The sequence below is a fragment of the Uloborus diversus genome, chromosome 10 (genome assembly GCF_026930045.1).
Source record: "Uloborus diversus isolate 005 chromosome 10, Udiv.v.3.1, whole genome shotgun sequence".
NCBI classification, from domain to species: domain Eukaryota; kingdom Metazoa; phylum Arthropoda; class Arachnida; order Araneae; family Uloboridae; genus Uloborus; species Uloborus diversus.
Window position 1 is genome coordinate 20,897,079 of NC_072740.1, and position 18,890 is coordinate 20,915,968.

The following is an 18,890-nucleotide window of genomic DNA, read 5'->3' on the forward strand; positions in this document are numbered from 1 at the left end:
GCCGCTTTTTGGGAGGCTCACTTTATGAGGATATGCCTTCTGAGCTTATAGCAATAAATTGAATGAAAAATTACATATATTATATTAAACATGATCATTTTGTTTTAATATTTTATATAATTATGGACTTAAAATAAGTCTTGAGAAAAAAAATAAAAATAGCATACAGTATCTTCTCCCATCCTCTTCATTCACTTTTTTTGGCATAGGTATTACACGTAGGTCGATTTCATACTTATTACTTTTTTTTGTTTGTCCCTTCTTCAAAATGAATTTCATTCCAACAAAATAAAACAAAGAGTCATTCTACCTCTTGGTTAAGAAAAAAAGAAAAAAAAAATGATAATGTTCAACTTATGCTAAATCATGAACTTTTTCTACTTGTGCTCTCTTTACTTTTTCTTAATAGTGTCATAAGAGGAATATTGCTTTCATACACAAGTTTTGAAGCTGTTTAAAAGGAAAGCTTTATGTTTTCAAACGAGAGATTTAAACCATTAAAATACTTATCAAAATTAAGCAACAGAGGATCAACAGTATTATATATTTATTTATTAAAATGAAACGGTACAAAAATTATTTTCTCAATAACAATAACATATTTTACAGCTATAACGACTATTAGTTTTGATCATAATTCATTTTATAAATTTGTTTGGCTTTAAGAATCAACACTTACACACTTCATTTAAAATTAAGCTTTGTTCACTTCTGAAAATCAGTCCACCATGACAGCTTTACAGCTTTGATTTCGATGCATCAGATAAGGAATTAAGAGGAGGCAGATTTTTGTGATCTAAAAATAATAATTATACTTTCAAAAAACCAAATAGTCTCTTATAAATTTAATTGTAATCTTGACTAATTACAGTGTTAATTATAAGGCTGAAGAGGTTACTTCACTTTATTTTTACCTACAATCTATTGTATGAAAAGAAGTAGTACAAATAATATGGCTAACAGAATTTATATATTTCTTGCAGTTAGTGATAAGGCATATCATTATTCAATCCCCGCTGTACACACAATACATGTATGTTTGTACTAAGACAGACAGTCAAAAAAGGCAAAATATACAAAATGGTTTTCACATCATATGAACAAATTGACTGTTAAAAAAGTAATGAAATTCACTACATAAAAGAAGTAATATCAAAATTTTGAGTGGTGAGTATGTCTCCACAATCAATAGTTTTTGTGGCTAATTTCATCTATTTCATATTACACCACAAACAGGACTATGTTCTTTTTAGATGTTATAGTTTGCTTGAAAATTGCTTTAAAAGTAATGAAAAAAATAAGTGAAAATTCCCCTTCTTCCTCCCCAACTAAAAAAAGGCAGTATCAAGAATACTAATAACAGGCTCATCTTTAGTTTACCTTTCTATAAAAGTTAAAAATAAAGAAAAGAAAAGAAAAATAAATATGGATGAGAGAAGGTTTGATTTATCACCTATATCATGAAAATGAGAGAGAAAAAATAACAGCAAAATCTCAGCGGGTTAGATAAAAGCAATCTGGGTAAGTTTACAGTTGTCTATAACAATGCTCGCAGTATTAGGAACAAGATGGAAGAATTAAAAAGCATAATTATAGATCAGAATTTGGATGTTATTGGAATTACAGATACATGGGCTACCAAATTTGATGCAGATTTATTACATATTTCTGGTCATCGGATTTATATTTGTATTTGTATAAGACTTAAAACTATTATTTAGGGAAAATGAACAAACGATACAAATAAATTTGAAGAAAACGTTTTGTAATTTTACAGACTTCAGACATATAAAAAAAAAACTTTGATTATTCATATCCACGTTCAAAAAAAAAACAATAAAACAAAATTATTTGTTGCTAATGAACAGTTATAAAAGATAACATACGAGGAAACACAAGCAAAACTTGGCAGACGACAAATGAATATGTCGCAACAGAATGATTCAATTCAGTTTGTTTTCTTTTTTCTTTTAAATAAATCTACTTTCAACTAGCAAACAATTTTTTTAACAATTTAATACTAAGCCGCTGCACCTTTAGTAGTTTGATGAGAGCCATCCTTAATGCACGAAGCATTTTAAAGGCCTAAATTTTCAGAGGGATTTGTTGTTTTCTAGCAAATAGCAAAACATTAAGTGATTTGTTTAACAATTTTTAAAAAATGGCTAAAAATCTTCCAGTTGTCAAGTGATAACACGTTGCTACCTACCAACACATCACCCTTACCTACAACTGTTTGTGGTTTTACCGGTAGGATGGGACCCTGAAGAGAGCTCCATTTTTTTTCCAGCCCAGAAGTCGAGTAATCCCTGGTTTAGCATCCTTAGAGGTATCAATCCATATAGAGAACTTTGTGACCGTGGCATACTTAACGTGTCTCAGTCACCATTAACAAACACGGATGATCTTCAATCGGCTGACATCGAAGCCGGTATCCTTCGGTTGTCAGTCCGAGGCCTTAATGATCAGGTCAGCACTGCGTTGTCATCGCCGAAGTGGCACAAGAACATAAAGTTTTTTTGATAAATACCAAAAAGGAGTTCGTTTTAGCTATGTCTATCAACAGGGTGGCGACAAGAACTGCGAAAAAAATCTTCCCTTACTTTTCCCCGATTAAATTCAGCAAATTTCCTTGATTTATGCTACCAATGGTAATGGTTTCCTTTCTTTGCCCTACTTGAAAACCATTGTATATTAAATAAAATGCAGTGGTTACAAGGTTTTAAGCTGTTAATTAAAAACATACTTTAAAAAGACGCTCCTTTTTTAGTAAAAATAAATTATTAAATTATCTACAAGGAAATATTACGGGAAATTTCAAACAAATACCTTACTTCCAGTAACCAGTTAGCATAAGAATTCCAAGAAATTATTAAAAACACTCTTAAAGACATATCTAATCATGATAAAACAAAAAAGCTGATATAGAAATAATTTTGAACTAAATTTTCAAACAGTATAATTATTGCTGCAAGAATAAGTAATAGTGAAAGTATAGAAGTAATGTACTTTTACTTACATCAATAATAGACATATTTATGTAAAACAAATTGAAACCTTTTAACATCAGTCATATTGAGCTATTCTCTAATCAAGAACGTAGGTTTTAATGAATAAATACAGCATTTTAACCATGTAAAAAATGTAATAAACCCATAATAAATATATTTACTTATGTGCCCAAGTTAACTCAATCTCAAATGATTTCATTATTTGTCCAAGAAGAATTTTATATTACTTTTGTAACAAACAACATTGAAATGTTAAAAAAACATTCAATCAATTAATTTCAAAATATATAAGTATAAAACTTATTTTAAAATAAAAGAATTTTTAAAGTCTGAAAAAACCCCGTCATATAATCTGAGGTGACAGCGAATAATACCAATGCCAAAAAACAAAGTTTATTTTGATTTAACATTCAATTTTAGCAATTAAATTAAAAACAAGATGAAGCAATAACTTTTAAACTTTTATCAATATTAATTTTTAAAAAAAAACAAAGATTTCTTCTTGAAATTGTAATTACAGCACGCTAATTACTTGAAGACAATGAGTAAAAGCAAAAGAACTAAGCCATTAATGACAGCTTTCTCTTTGCCTGTAGGGTTGTTTATTTTACGTAGCATGGAATGTGTAAAAGGAAAATTCAAGCTACATAAAATAAACAACTTTACAGACAGAGAAGCAATCTTGGGAAGTTCATGCTGTGGTTAATAAGTTAAGATTCACTACTTTGATGTTGAAGAAAAAAGATGCACAAATATGCTGCAATGTACAATTGCATTTCATTCATTTTACTTTTTTTCAAACATATAATTGGCGGAAAATGCGTAGGGAACTAGGGTAGTTAATTTTGCAAAGCAAAAAAAAAAAAAAAAAAATCTTCATTGAATCCATTTTCCTCGAATTTGTTATTTTATGTAACTCCCTGATATTTCCCTGATTAATAAAATTCCCTGACTTTTCCCTGATCTGCTGCCACCCTGGTTTAAATAAGCAAGTATTTCTGGCATCTGAGAAGGTACGTAAATGTTGTTGCATTAAATTTATATCAAAATGATGAAGGTTATTTCGTTCAATATCAATACACATGTTAATCAAAAAAATTTTAATATTCAATTTATAACCAACACATATTTACATTTATTGCATTTACTTATAATTTTTGTAAAAATAATTCAATTTCTAAGTTATATTTTATTTGTTTATATTAAATGTATATCAAGTGGATACACCGTATTTATTTATTATTTGTTGTAATAAAATAGTTTTATTTTAAAGTTACATTTAATTTGTTTATAGGGTTGGTTGGGGGAAGTGGGTCACTATGGGATATGTGGGTCACCCCCTAAAACTGAATTATTTATAAAATTTTCAACCTTTTTGGAGCATGATTTTGGAGCCCTTTTTGATCATGTTAAATTCCATCACAGTGATGGGTTTTGCATATATTTGGGTTTCGTGAAATTTTTTTCTAGGTCACAGCAGTTAGTGAAAAAAAGAAGAATAAAATCCTTTTTTTTTTGTGAGTTCAAGAAACATTTTTCAAAGAAGTGTTTCCTGGAGAGTTTTTAATATTTTTTTACGATAACTACTTTTTCACAAAAAGTGTAACTTAAAGTTCACACAGCAACAAGAATTTTTGTATAAAAAATTATTAATAAATGTTTAAGTGGAGGGGTGCCACTTACCCTATAAATTTTTGCTATAAGGCCCCCTATAATAATGGGGATTTCAAAACCAAAAGCAACTCTGATTAAATATTTGTATTAGTGAAATACAAGACAACTATGAAGACCTAGTAGGAATTGATAGTTGAGCAACAAAAACTGCTAAAGCTGGTGATTATGTATTTGTGAAACTTACATCAAAGTAAACCATAAAGTATTATGTAGGCCTAATGTTGGAGTTTCAAAAAAAAAAAAAAAAATATTGTTGCAAGAACCATTTGAAATGGTGATTAATAATGACCTGGCACAGAGGATGTTAGATTTATTATTGAGGATGAAATTCAGTGGGATGATAGTTCTTCCTTAGCACACTTTAAACAGATGCAGTCATTCAGTGTTTACAATTTCTTTTTCAGCTGATAGGTTTGGTTAATTTACTGAAATTGACCTTAATCAACTGTATTATGTTTATTGAACATACCTTTGTATGTTAAAAGTAAAATATGTACCTATAGGCTTTCAATAAATTTCCCAGATCTAACTTTTTTGTTTTTTGTTTAAAAATTTTTCTGTTATACAGATTTAAAAGAGAGTAAATCTCTGGTAAATAGATGCGTTCACGAAAAAAAAAAAACATACTAAAAGTTTACATACTTTATCAAGTAAAACCTCCTTACCCCTCTTTTAGATATGCTTGATTTAAATTTAAATAAAGGGGGGGGGGATCCACTTACCTCTTATTATGGGGTAGGTGGGACACCCATCTGATTTTTTTAAAAATACAATCGTTAATTAATATTTAAAGCATTATTTTAGAAATTAATGATCAACTGTATTTCATTAATAATGTCTAAGATAAAATAAGACAATAAGTTTAAATTTTTTTGCTTCAAAACTTTTGCATAAGGTTCCAGAAACGAACTATTCTCAAAAGGGGTCCTACTTGCCCCAACCTACTCTACTAAATTTATATAAAGTGTATACACAGTATTTATTTATGTTTTTAAACAAAATATAATGTTCACGTTGCACTAATATACGTCGTAATAACGTATGTGCTCCGTATTATGCCGAATCTGTTATTATTGGTCAAATAATAGTATACGGTGTAGTTACTACTAACTACCAGTCAGAAGTGTATGACAATTACTAGTGCTAAGGGTGTGGAAAAAATCTTATGTTCTTTAAATGGCAACACTGCTGGCCAAGCAATTCGGTATAGCCTGTAAATTTATGTAATTTGGTTCTGTTATGTTATGTTCTGATTCTAACTTATGTTTGTTCATTCAACTTTTTATTTAATAAATGTTATGCAGTTAATATTGGTTTCATGTATCTGTTCTCACTGGGTGGCAGAAGATAGTTTGAAATTAAGTTTTGCGACAAAGGGCAAGTAAACAGCAGTATATGTCTTAACAAAAATTTTGATCACAAAATCAAAATGAAACCTACAACCAAAAAATATTTCGATTTAAACATATAGAATCACCTAAATTCAGATTTCAATACTTTATTCATTTTTGTGGGAAATCAAAAATGCGTTTCTTCAGATATCTCAAAAGCTCATTTTTGTAGATACTGCCATTTACTTGAGCACGACATTGTAGATGTTGTTTAGACCCATTTTCAAAAAGCTTTCAATAAGATACTCTATGTTGTTCCTCTCAGCAAGCTCGCTGATAAAGGAATAGGAAGAAACATTTTATTTTGGGTTACAAATTGGCTGAATGGAAAGAAACAAAGTAGTTTTTAGGGGAAAGCACTCTAAATAGAGTGATGTTTTAAGTGAGGTTATCCAAGGATTAGTTAAACGACACCTTTTGTTTATTAAATCTATGAATGATATTCATAAAAATATTTATAACAACATCAATTGTTTTGCTGAGGATGTCCAAGTTATGGGGATAGTAGAAAATAAAGAACAAGTAAAACAACTTCAGGAGGATTTAGATCAGATTTCTAAGAGGGAAGTGGGGGATTCTTTGGGACTGGACTGGAAAAAACAGTGAAACAGTACATTAGTCATTGCAAAGAACCTCCAATGGCAAAAAAATGGGCCAAAGCCTACCAGGTCATCTGATCCCTATAAATTCATCTGTCGCACCATTTCATCTCATCCAAATCAATTTATTAGATAATTTCCGAAATCAATAAATGGTAATAGATGGATAGTTGTAATTATATTGGTCTCGATATGCCAACAGCCAAATTCCTTGAATTGCAAGATTGTTGAAGATATTGTTCTAAAATAAGGAGCTCTACATCAAATTATATCAGATACGGGACAAGCATTCCAAATGAAATTAATCGCTGATGTAGTCCACAAATGTAAAATTCATCACAGCTTTATGAGTCTATCATCTGCAGACCCTACGAATCACCCCACCCAGAAATCTTGCTGGAACACGAACCTTGGAAGCACAAGACAAAGAAAGGCAATCACACAATGTGAGGCACAGAGTTGTCAGTTACCAGAAAGAAGACCTTGTTTGGATTTTTACATTAGTAAGAAAAGTTGGCCTATGTGAGAAATTAAGTGCTATTCTCGTTCCTTTCGCATGCTTTGACAATTATCTGATGTCACCTACAAAATAAAAGATTGAGCTTTCCACCAAAAGGAGGAAAGTCATAGATGTTGTACATGCATTGAGTATGGACCCTATTTTGACCTTAAAACCCAAATGAATGAGAACAGAGCCGAAAGAAAGTATGGAAGTCTTACATGCTCCTGACTGGAATAAATCACAAAGTTTACTGGGCCTATGACAAGGTCCAGGGCCAAAGCAATTAAGTGCAAGACCTCAAACAGAGAGTCACTATTTTTTTTTTTTTTTTTTTGAGGAAGAGGTATGTCAAGTAGCCACCAGTAATGTTTATAAACCAGATAGTGAACGTTAATATATCATAAGTTTGAGCCCCAAGGAATGGTAGCTTCCATTTTTTTTTATAAATATTTATTTATATCTTATATTTTTATATTTATATCTTTTATTTATGTCTTATATTTTTATTTCATTTACTTGAGAGCTTTTGGACTTGTTTTCTACCTATGTAGATACTTCTTGCCTTGTACTAACTTTTTTTTTTCATTTTGTTGGTGCAAAGTTTTTTCTGATCATGTGACAATATATTGCAAATTAAAACAGTTAATAAGTAAATAAATTTAAAAAATAAAACAAAAGTACTATTTTTACCTGGTATTTCCCACATTAACTTTGAATATAATCTTCCTCCACCATCTACATGCAAAGTTGCACCTGATATAAAGGATGCTCCAGGTGATAATAAAAAACAAACAGCAGCAGATACCTAAAATCATAAAAGTAAATTAATATCAGAACTAGCAGAGTAGCTACAGGCTCCCAAGAAAAAACCTCGGATACTAAATTATAGTAGTATCTTTTAACGGAGAAATAGTTTTTTTTTGCTGCAAATATATAATCATGTTGAAATATTATTCAATAACCCTCATTTATGCTGTTAAATAAAAATTACTCAAATAAGTAATTACATTGTTGCATAAAAATAAGAATTAAGATCAAATCTCTATAAAGAATTGAATATCATATGTATTATTTGCAAAGGAGCTTCTTTTTTTTTGCAGGAATGTCATAAACTTCCTCAAAACTTTATCAAACTTCATAAGTAAGTCATCATTTTAAAGTCTTTTTTCAACATTTCAGCAAAAAATAAAGAAAGAATTCACATTTTAGTTGGTCTATCAAAAAAACCCCAAAGATTTATTCCGTTTTTCATGACGCATACGCATTGCTTCAGTGCATAGTATTCCTAGACAAAGATTCAATAACTCAGTTGGTTAGAGCATTGTGCCAACATTGTTAAAGTAGCAAGTTCAAATCCCAATGGCCCAAAAACAATCATTTTAATCTCTCATGATAAAACATAAGCTAAATTTGACAAACAATAAATAAAAGATGTAACAGTAGAATAGTTTTATTTTATTTATTTTTGTTGCTGTTGATCAGACGAACTTTTCAAAGCGTTTTATCAGTTACCCATTTTTTAAATTTTTCTGTTGCTTGAACTGGTAAGTCAAGAATATGAAAAAGGAGTGTTGTATTAAAGTTGAATACTTTTTTGGGTACTTCCTGAAAATAATTGAATTCATCCAGCATGACCATTACTAGTTTTTAGTATATCCATAGTTAAATGACTGGGATGACAACTGGTCAAACCAGTGCACATTCTAATTTATGACAACATATATACAGGGTGACCAGTAATTAACGCGTTGAAAAGAAATCTCAATTTCTCGAAAACTGTTTGGCGTATCAAGTCCAATCTTGGCAGTTAGATTCAGTGCGTTGGTAGATTTCTTTGCGCAGTCTAATTGAGTTGGCTTTTGTTGATTAGTTTTCAGTGAAAATGTCGAGATATAGCCTTTTTGTGCACTTTTTCATGATTCAAACAACAACAGCCTAATTGCGATTCTAAGAAAGTTTGCGACTGAGTTTAAGCTTAAGACAACGAACAAACTCACTTCTGAATGATTTGTGGAAATTTTGGGAAATCAGTTCATTCCGGCAAAATAAAGTGACCTGAATTTCGAAAGCACGTGGTTCATGCAAGACTGCGGACCACCTCATTGTACCAATGAAGTCCTTGATCTGCTTGAAGAGCACTTTAATGGGTGGATTTTGGCATTAGGGTACACAAAATTGAAAAATATGGGAATTAATTGGGCACCCTTTTCTCCGGACTTGAGCCCCAGCAATTCATTTTTGTGGGGTTATATCAAAGATAAAGTTTACACCAGACACCCCAAGAGCATCCATGACTTGAAAACTGCAATTCAGACTGAAGAAAGTATTGAAATTTCGACCTTTTAGCGAGTGATACAGAATTTTGCTATTTGGTTGCGCTACAGATGAAAGACACATGAAACATGTATCAAACAAATTCCCATATACTGTACATTGTTTTAAAATTTAAATGTTCACCCCGTATATATACCTAATACACACACACATTATATATATATATATATATATATATTAGGGATGGGTCATTTATAAACGAACGGGTCAAAAAGAACGGATCATTAAAATGAATGGATCCGTTTGTTTACGTAAATATGAAGGACCGTTCTTTTGCACGTTGAGCAGTTTGTAACATTTTAATTATGCACTTGTGATCAAATTGCATTTTTAAAAAAAATTACATTTATCTTCAAATTTTTAACTCTCAATCAAGCTCAAATTTCCTCTTGCTTTGTTCATAATTTTCCTTTAATCGTTGCAGTTCATTTGCAATTTTCCAATGTATCTATTAGTAATGTTTTGTGTAACTTGTTTGGGATATTAACAAAATGTTTGGACTTTCCACTTCCTGTTCCATGCATCTGCTATAATCCTTATAACATTTTCTGTCACGAAAAATGTTTCTTAACTTACCGGCGGTTTTGCACGTCTTATCACGCCGTAGCAAGATCACGTCGAGAGTGTTTTACACGTATTTTTCTGACCCCAAATTTTCGTTGTCAAACGGTCCAGGGCGTAGAATCCTGCGTTTCCTTTCCCCTCTCCTGAAAGCGGCACCCCGGAGCGCAGGGGCCCACCTTCTGTATTCACAAATGCAAACAGTGCTCATTCATCAGGTTGGGGTTTCAAGGTTCAGTGCATCCTTCTTATCAACGCAAAGATTTCTAAGCAAACCTTCTTGCTATTTATTGTAAGCATCTGCTAAAAGCAAAACTGTATTCCAAGAATGAAATATCCACTTCTCTTTCTTCTAAGCTTAAAATTTACATTTAATTAATAATTGTGCTGTAAATGGATGCAACATAATTTAATCGACGACAATGACATTCAATTACATTTCAAATAAAATAATAAATAAAAGCCGTGAGATTTCAAATTGAACGAAAACAAACTAAGTATCCTTTTGGAAATAAATTTATAGCTACGGCTTTATTCGCTACTAACATATAATTTAGGAACTTTAAGTGTTATAAAATCACAATGCTGTAAAGAAAGCCAAAGAGCGGAAGTACATGTAAAAGATCAATTTTCAACTTTAATGTGCACTTACGTCGCGTTTTACGCACATTTAGGCAGATGTTGTACTCAAAACACATTATCAAAAATATAAAAAAAGGGATATTTTTTCAAATTCATTTACTCTAACTGATTGGCCTTAGTTTTGGTCGAAAATTTCAATTGCTAATATCAGAAACATTTTAAATTCACCGATTCTGTCTAATACTTCAGCTTATAATTATTTTAATCACGAAGAAAAACAAACAATTATCTCTTAGCATACAATTTCAATTCTGTATAAGTAAAAAAAAAACTACATAAACAATATATAATAAGAGCAAAAATTTTGCACGACACCAGGCAGCTATTGTGTTAACTTTTATATTTAAAAAAAAAAAAATCAGTTGTTAGCAAAGAACAATATTAATATTTTTTTATTGTTATTAAAAATGGAAAAGTATATGAAAATAAATAGTTTTCAAAAAAAAAAAAAAGAATTTGGATTTTTCAAAGATGAGCCATTTTACTCAACTTTGAACGCTTACATACCTAGTTATGAATGAAATTGCATTCCGGTAAATGGGTCTCTTAGCGAAAAAAGCGATAAATAGTTGATTTGAGGGAATATTTTACATTTCAATGGCATTTTTCTTGTAACAAGTGTTTTTTTTTTTTTTTTTTGGTTAGTGATATGGCAGATTTTTCTGAAAAGTTAATGAAACTTTCATTATATCGCGCGTTTAAATGAATAGCGCTTTTAATCAGTCTAATGAAAATTGAAAGGTAATCGGAGAAAATCAAAATTGAAAAGTCATCATATTTTTCATTTTTTTTTTTTTTGACTTCTATATTTTGCTTCTTTCCCAACAAGCGCGATAAAATGACCGCCTTTGTAATTATCTCATTTGACTTTTTTTTTTAGCTCCAGTTAAACGCTTTTTTTGTTGTTGTTGTTTTAATTTTCAAGCCACGGTTTTGCTCGTAGTAAATATCAAAGAAAAATTTTTGAGACCAATTCTTTCAGCAAAATTTTAAACGATCAAAAAATAAAAAGATAAATAAATAATAATAATGACAATATGTTGAAAAAAAGAAAACTATGTAACCAACGGAAGAAATTCAAGCAGAAATTCTATTCCAAAAACGTATTGTACTACACTCATGGCATTGATCTGGAAAATACACTATTTTTAGTTTTACAAAGAAGAGCTTTTGCCTTCAATAGCTTCAAGGACACATTTTATTTATGGCTAATGAAAAAACCTACAAAATGCATGCCCATTCTGGCATTGTACTTCTAAAAGACTTTTGTAGAAGGATAGTATATTTCTTTGTCCAGAATCGTATTTTACTTCATTCTTTTTCACTTCCTAATATCAATATACTAAAGGAACTAGTAAGATTAGACAGTGTTTCGTTAATAATAGTTTTGTTAAATACGGCATAACTCAGTGAATGTTGGATATAGTATTTGTTTTCCGATTTTCAAACGGGATCCTAGACAGTCCCGATTTTCATTCAAAAACCCAGTGTCCCGGCCAGTTTACTTCACGCCTCGGTTAAATATAAGTTTCATTACAGATGACCAAAAAAATATAAAATAATTAACCGTGAAGGATTGTTTAAAATAATTAATTTGTCATTTCTGTACCTCCTAGCCAGACTGACGTAAGTCCAAAAATATGAAATTTCTGTTTATTACTGCTAAGATTCTCCGATATATATCAGTCGATATATATCATGATATATATCCGATATTTATTCTGAAAATATCATGATAATTTGATATTTTCGATATTTATTTTCCCAACTACGGTATTTTCAATCTAAAAATTATATTAATCATAGTAATATCGATCATTTATTATTAAAAATAACCAAAAAGTTATGTACTATAGTTTTATGATGTATTAATACACATTAATATAACAAAATAATATATTCTTTTTTAAATTTTTTATTTATAAAATTATTAGTAATGTAGCAATTTTAATGCATATTAAAAATACCTAATTAAATATTAAACATTGGTTGGAAAAAGAGAAAATGTCTTATGACTGTGCTCCTGAATGTTGCATATTGTTTTTTTCTGAATCATATAACTGTTTAAAAGTAGCTAACAGAAGACAAATGAGTAGGACAGCTAATGCTATATTAACTCTATTAAAATTGACTAAAATGTAAAATGAAATATTAGATATGAATAATTAAAGAAACCTTAATTTTAAGTCTACATATTATAATAATAATTAAAGAGTGATTTGAGAATGCATTTACTACTTTGTAGACATTAGTTTGTGTTGATTGAAACTATCGGATATATATTAAAATATCGGATATTTTATATATTTTCGAAAATTGCAAACACCAGTCATTTTTTTCTCTCCTGTAAAGTAGCGTATGTGACTCACGTTAGTTTAGCTCTGAGGTACAGATTTGTAATTTATGACCTGTAAAATTACTATCGTATTAGCTTGTAAGGAATTTTACAAAAAGATTAAAACAAAAAAGACTTTCTAAAAAAGTCCTAGTACACAAACAGGTAAATATTGTTCAAAATTCAATTCCTCATTTCTTGCTAAAGTAACTTCAAAAGATTAACGTTTACAAAATAAATTGTTTAAATGTATCTGCTTGCGCCATGTATCATTTATTATTCCTGGTTTAGGCTGATAATTAGTAATCATTTATTCATTTAGCTTTGAGAATAAACTACCTTCTAAAACACTCTGAAAACCAGCCCCTTGTGTGTACCTTTTGAAATACATACGATGGGGGGGGAGGGGGGTTGGTGTCCTGGTTGAACATTGTGGAAATAAGGCAAGCCTAGGTATACCGCTGTTACGATCACTTAGTCTCAAATATGGCGAGATTCGAAACATACTAAAAATGCCCAAATAAAAAATAAATATACATATACAAACATAGTATGTAAAAAGTATGCATAGATGTATAAATTTTCAGTGCTTTTTTCCCCCAGCGTTAAAAGAAAAACAACGAATTGCTGTTGCGCGGAAGGGGAGAGGGAATTCCTTTATTGCTCTTTATTATTACGCATCATTTCAGGTTATGCAAAACATTACAATCATAACTAAATTCATTTAGCTATTTCATATTGCAATAACTTGTTCCAAATATTGTTTTATATATGTTGAATATGAGTAGTTAAATTCAATAATAAAATATGTCAATAGTAATTTAGAGTAGTAGTAGGAGATAGTTATTCCAGAGATTTAAAATCTAGATTATTACTTCATAAATATTACAGAAAGTTGTGGTTTGTAAAACACGACTCGCTAAAAGGAATTCAACTCTTGTTTGCTAAACGTGTTGAGGGAGAAATGGGCGGGATGGACCTTGGCAGCATGTCTGGAGGAGTTCGACTCTTCCCTGCGACACGCGTTGAAAAGAAAGGGGTTGAGTTTTGACAGCACGTGCTGGTCAAAAGGGATTAAGCTTTTTTCCTCCTTCCGAAAGGGGGAGGAAATTTCAAGATAAAAAGTATTGACCATTTCGAGCAGATAGCCATGTTCCCAAGGTGACCTTTTCCAGGTGAAATTCCGTACGTATGTCAAACCGCCAATGAGTTAAAATGCCTTTCATCATTTTTCTGGCCATCCTTTTGTCTTCTATAACATCCCTATCAACTACAATCTATATTGAATTGGCTTTATTTTCAACTTCGTTGGCGACTTCCAAGCCGCTTATTTAACATTGAATATCGAAAGATTTTTAATAAGGATAATTATTGTCTAATTTTTTCCCCATTAAAAAGGTGTTGCGTTTTTTTTTTCTGTTCTCATCGGTACTGTTGAATAATTTTGAAGCTCCCTAATATTTAAGTGAGTCTTTCTTTTTTAATTAAGTTATCCGGTAATTCAGCTGAGCTGCCGATACATTTGTTGTTACTTTTTTCGCTATACCTGGTCTATTGGTAATACTATTTGTATATATACACGCAGTGCTGTAGCTTGAAAGAATATTTCAAGGAACGCAACTTTTCCTTTTGCGTTGATTTCATAATAGACAGATGTTTGTTTTGGAGTCAAAAAAAGATCAGTTTCGACAATTTACGCTAGTTTTTATTTTAAAAGCAGGTTTAAAAAAAAAAAAAAAACTTTGTTTTGAACACAGTTGCAGTAAATTGGCTGTATCTACGTTAATTCTTTTTAAATTAATGTCATATAATTATAGTTGAAAACTAATGAAAACTACACAGCTATAAAACTGCAATTTCTAAGTTCTAACAAATATGCTTTTTCTCTCCCCATGAACAAGAACTGCAACATCACATTTCAACAGTCCAAAAAAATAATAATAAAACCCTGCCACATGCCCATAACTAGTCATTTACCCAATATGAGATTTTACATTGTTTAAATAATATGGGGAAAGTGTTACGTATTTGTATGTACTTAATTTGTCTAAATAAAACCCCACCAATATTTGAAAAAAAAAAAAAAAACTATTACTGAAACAGATCTAAAAAATACCTCTTCTGTAGTACCCAGACGTTTTGTTGGCACATTTTCCTTTACTACACTAAATACATCCACTGGATAATTTTTTGCAGCAGTTTCAGAGTATATAGATGATCCCTACAAATGTTTGAAAATTAATTTCAAATACAAAATAAAATATTTAGCAACATTAATGCACAATTGGGAAAAAACTTACAGGTGCAACAGCGTTTACTCTTATGCCATTCTGAGCCCATTCAATAGCTAATGTCTTTGTCAAATTATCTAAGCCACTTCTTGCAGCAGCAGAATGCCTATGTAAAAAAATATCATATAAGCTTACTTTAGTTGCTGAAACTATATACTTCATACAACAATGTAGATGTTGAAACGAATGAACAAATGTGGAAAGTTTTATTAGGGTAGGTACTGCATCTAATAGTAGTTGCTAACTACAGTAAAAACCATGGTAAATACCATAGTTTTTACCGTGGTATTACATTTTTAGAGAAACTATTTTCTGAGAAAATACGAAAAACAGAATATTGAAAATTTTCCAATGTGAACATTCAAGAATAGATACATAAGTAACTTATTTATGTAGCTGATTCTAATCTAGTTACATAGAGCTTAAATTCTTAATTAAAAATTCCAACATGTGCACATGAGTTTTTTTTTCATGATAAAATAACCAAATTTTTTGACATTTACGTATGTGTGCAAATGAAAGTGTTCAAAATATAGTACAATAGACTAAAATGCAATAAATGACAATTTTTCAACTGTAGGAAAAATAATTTGAGCCTTTTACAGCTTTGTAAAGATTTTTTTCTGTTGACTATGGCACCACTTTATGATCTAAAACTAAATTACCTAAATTGTGTGTAATCTATAAATAGTATCTCCTATGGTTTAACTGCAGACTCTTGCTCAGACTTGTAACTGTTTATGTTGTACTTTTAATAAACGTTCATGAAATACAACATGGTGCAGTTGGCAGGATATATAAATGCTAAAAATGTAACAAGTGATTCAAATATCGATTCGGGTGTTGAAAATTCAAACAACAATTGCTCTGGAATGCACTCAACATATTATGTAACAATATATGGAAGAACTATTAGACCACCAGATAGGTATGTTGCACCAGTAAAATAGTTTGAACTGTAATTACTTGAGTTGGTTTGCATATATAGTTTTAATGTTTAAATTCTGAAAACGGAAGGTTTATGTGATTATGTTATGTGTTTTATGTTATGTGTTTTATGTGATTTGAATATCAGGTTTAACTACAACTTGATGCTTGTGTGTAATCTATAAATAGTATCTCCTATGGTTTAACTGCATACTCTTGCTCAGGCTTGTAACTGTTTATGTTGTACTTTTAATAAACGTTCATGAAATTCAACATTAATAACATTCCTTTGAGTTATAAATGGAAATGAAATTAATTGTCTTGGTATTGCTGTGAATTTTCTTTCATAACTCTACCAACTGTTACATAAGGAGGTTTTTATGTAATAGTTATTTGCAGTTTTAGTTATTAGCAGTAAAATATTTTTAAATGAACAGTTCAGAAAAAAATATTACCAAATACTCATTGAAACTTATTTATATTTATATTTACACATTATGAACATTGCAGTAAATACTAATTGATTAGATTACACTTCTTTAGCTTTTGCATCCTTTTGAACAATTTAAGACACGTTTGGACAGTTTTAGACAGTCTAAAACCCAACCCTGGTTAAGAGCAATTTGGACACTAAGCAATACTTGTAGTATCAGGAGTAAAATGGCTGAATTAAAAAGCATTATTTTTGATGAAAATCCAGATATAATCGAAAAACTGAGACTTGGGCTACTGACTGATAGATTTTTTACATATTGCTGGGTATAATCAGTTTAGGCAAGACAGATTGGGTAAGAGAGGTGGAGGGGTTTTATTTTATATCAAAGATAATTTCATTTGTAATCAAATGGTTCTGCGTGACAAACCTAATGATATTGAACTGATCTGGGTAGAGCTGTTGAGCAATAAAGGTAGAAAGTTACGTTTGGAAAATATTTACAGGCCACCTAATACCAATCAGGATCAAAACGAGGAGATGTATTGTATGATTAGGGATATGGCCAAAAAGGGGTTCAGTCATCGTGATGGGGAATTTCAACTTCCCAGGTATTAAAATGGAATTATTTTTGCTCTAGTCATGGCATAGAAGAGAATTTTTCGAAAGCGATTGTGGCGATTGCTTTTTAGGTCAAGATGCTACTCAGCATGATGCAGTTTTAGATCTATTTTTTTGTAATGATGGAAGTTCAATTCAAGGATTGAGGATAGGGGATCATATTGGAGATAGTGATCACAATTCTATTAGATTCTGGACTAACTTTGAAGTTTACAAAGGCAAAAATTTCAGATTGGTGCCCAATTTCAGGATTACATATTTTGTAGCACTTAGGCAATGTTTAAAGGTGGTTATTTGTTTGAGCTTGGAAAAATGATGATGTTCATCTTTCGAGGGACGAGTTTAAGGGAAAATTGCGAAAACAGTTAGGGACTATGTTCCTTTCTAGAAAAAGGGAGTTTCTGGGAAAATGTGTCCCATGTGGTTCTCTAGGGAGGTAAAATTACTTAGTGAGGATGAAGAAAAGATAATTAGGATAACATCTTGCAAATAACATTGATAGGGATGCTAAGCAGTTTCTTGCCTATGATAATTTTGGAAAAGCTCCTGCCAGTCAAGTAGGCCCAACGGCAGACAAGAATGGTACCATAATCCAAATGAACGAGGATCTTGCTGATATTCTTAATTACTTATTTTAAGTATTTTTAATAAAAACTGTATTTCATCAGTTAATAACGAGTCAGATACAAGCTAATTTACAGCTTGAGGTTTTTGTGTTTTCTCGGAAGTGAGTATTGTATTATTTGAAATAAATAAAAGCATCTCTAAGGCTCCAGGACTGGATAATATTTATCCAAAATGTTTGTTCAGTGTGCAGATGAATTAGTAGATGTTAACGAAAAAATGTTCAATGCTTTGTATAGCTTGGGGATAGTGCCAAAAGACTGAAAGCTGGCAAACATAACATCACTTTTCAGGAATGGGTCAAAAGGGAAGGCAGGTAACTGTAGACCAATGAGTAACTTTGGCAGTTAGTAAAATTTTTTAAACTCTTATAAAACTAAAAGCGATGAATTTTGTAGAAAATAATTGTCTGCTGTCGGGCTTACAGTATATTTTTAGAAAGGGAAGATTCTGTGTCACTAATTTATTGAACTTCTATGACAAGGTTAACAAGGCTTTACAATACAAAAAGTGTGTAGATGTTTACATTGACCTTCAAACATGCTTTCCACAAAGTACCACACGTTGCTCTGCTAAGCAAACTGTCTTGCATTAGAATAGGAGAGAAAACTTTCTGTTGGGGTACAAGTTAGCTTACAGGGAAAAAATAAATAGTTAGCAGGGAAAATTTTTCTCATTGGTCTGAGGGTTTAAATAATGCTCTTCAAGAATCAGTTCTAGAGTCCTTTTTGTTTATTACTTTTATGAATGATATTTGTAATTCATGAAATATTTCATGCAAAATATTTCTCGAAACATGAATTGTTTTGTTGATGATGTCAAAGTTATGGGGATTGTAGAAAATGAAGAACAAGTATAACAGCTGTGCTAGAGGATTTAAATCATATTACTAAGAAAGCAGATAAATGGGGTACGGCAGTAATTGTTGGGAAACATCAAGTGCTG

The 18,890-nt window shown here is 30.7% G+C and overlaps 1 protein-coding gene across 1 annotated transcript in view; it reads right to left on the reverse strand.

Moving 5' to 3' along the window:
• Positions 1-532: 532 nt before the first annotated feature.
• The window catches only part of LOC129231308 (peroxisomal trans-2-enoyl-CoA reductase-like), a 59,706-nt gene continuing 41,348 nt past the window's right edge, over positions 533-18,890 (reverse strand). The window contains 4 exon segments of the mRNA XM_054865598.1: positions 533-796; positions 7,868-7,982; positions 15,166-15,270; positions 15,350-15,446. Of these exon segments, the coding sequence (XP_054721573.1) occupies positions 738-796; positions 7,868-7,982; positions 15,166-15,270; positions 15,350-15,446 (376 nt within the window). The 3' untranslated portion in view covers positions 533-737.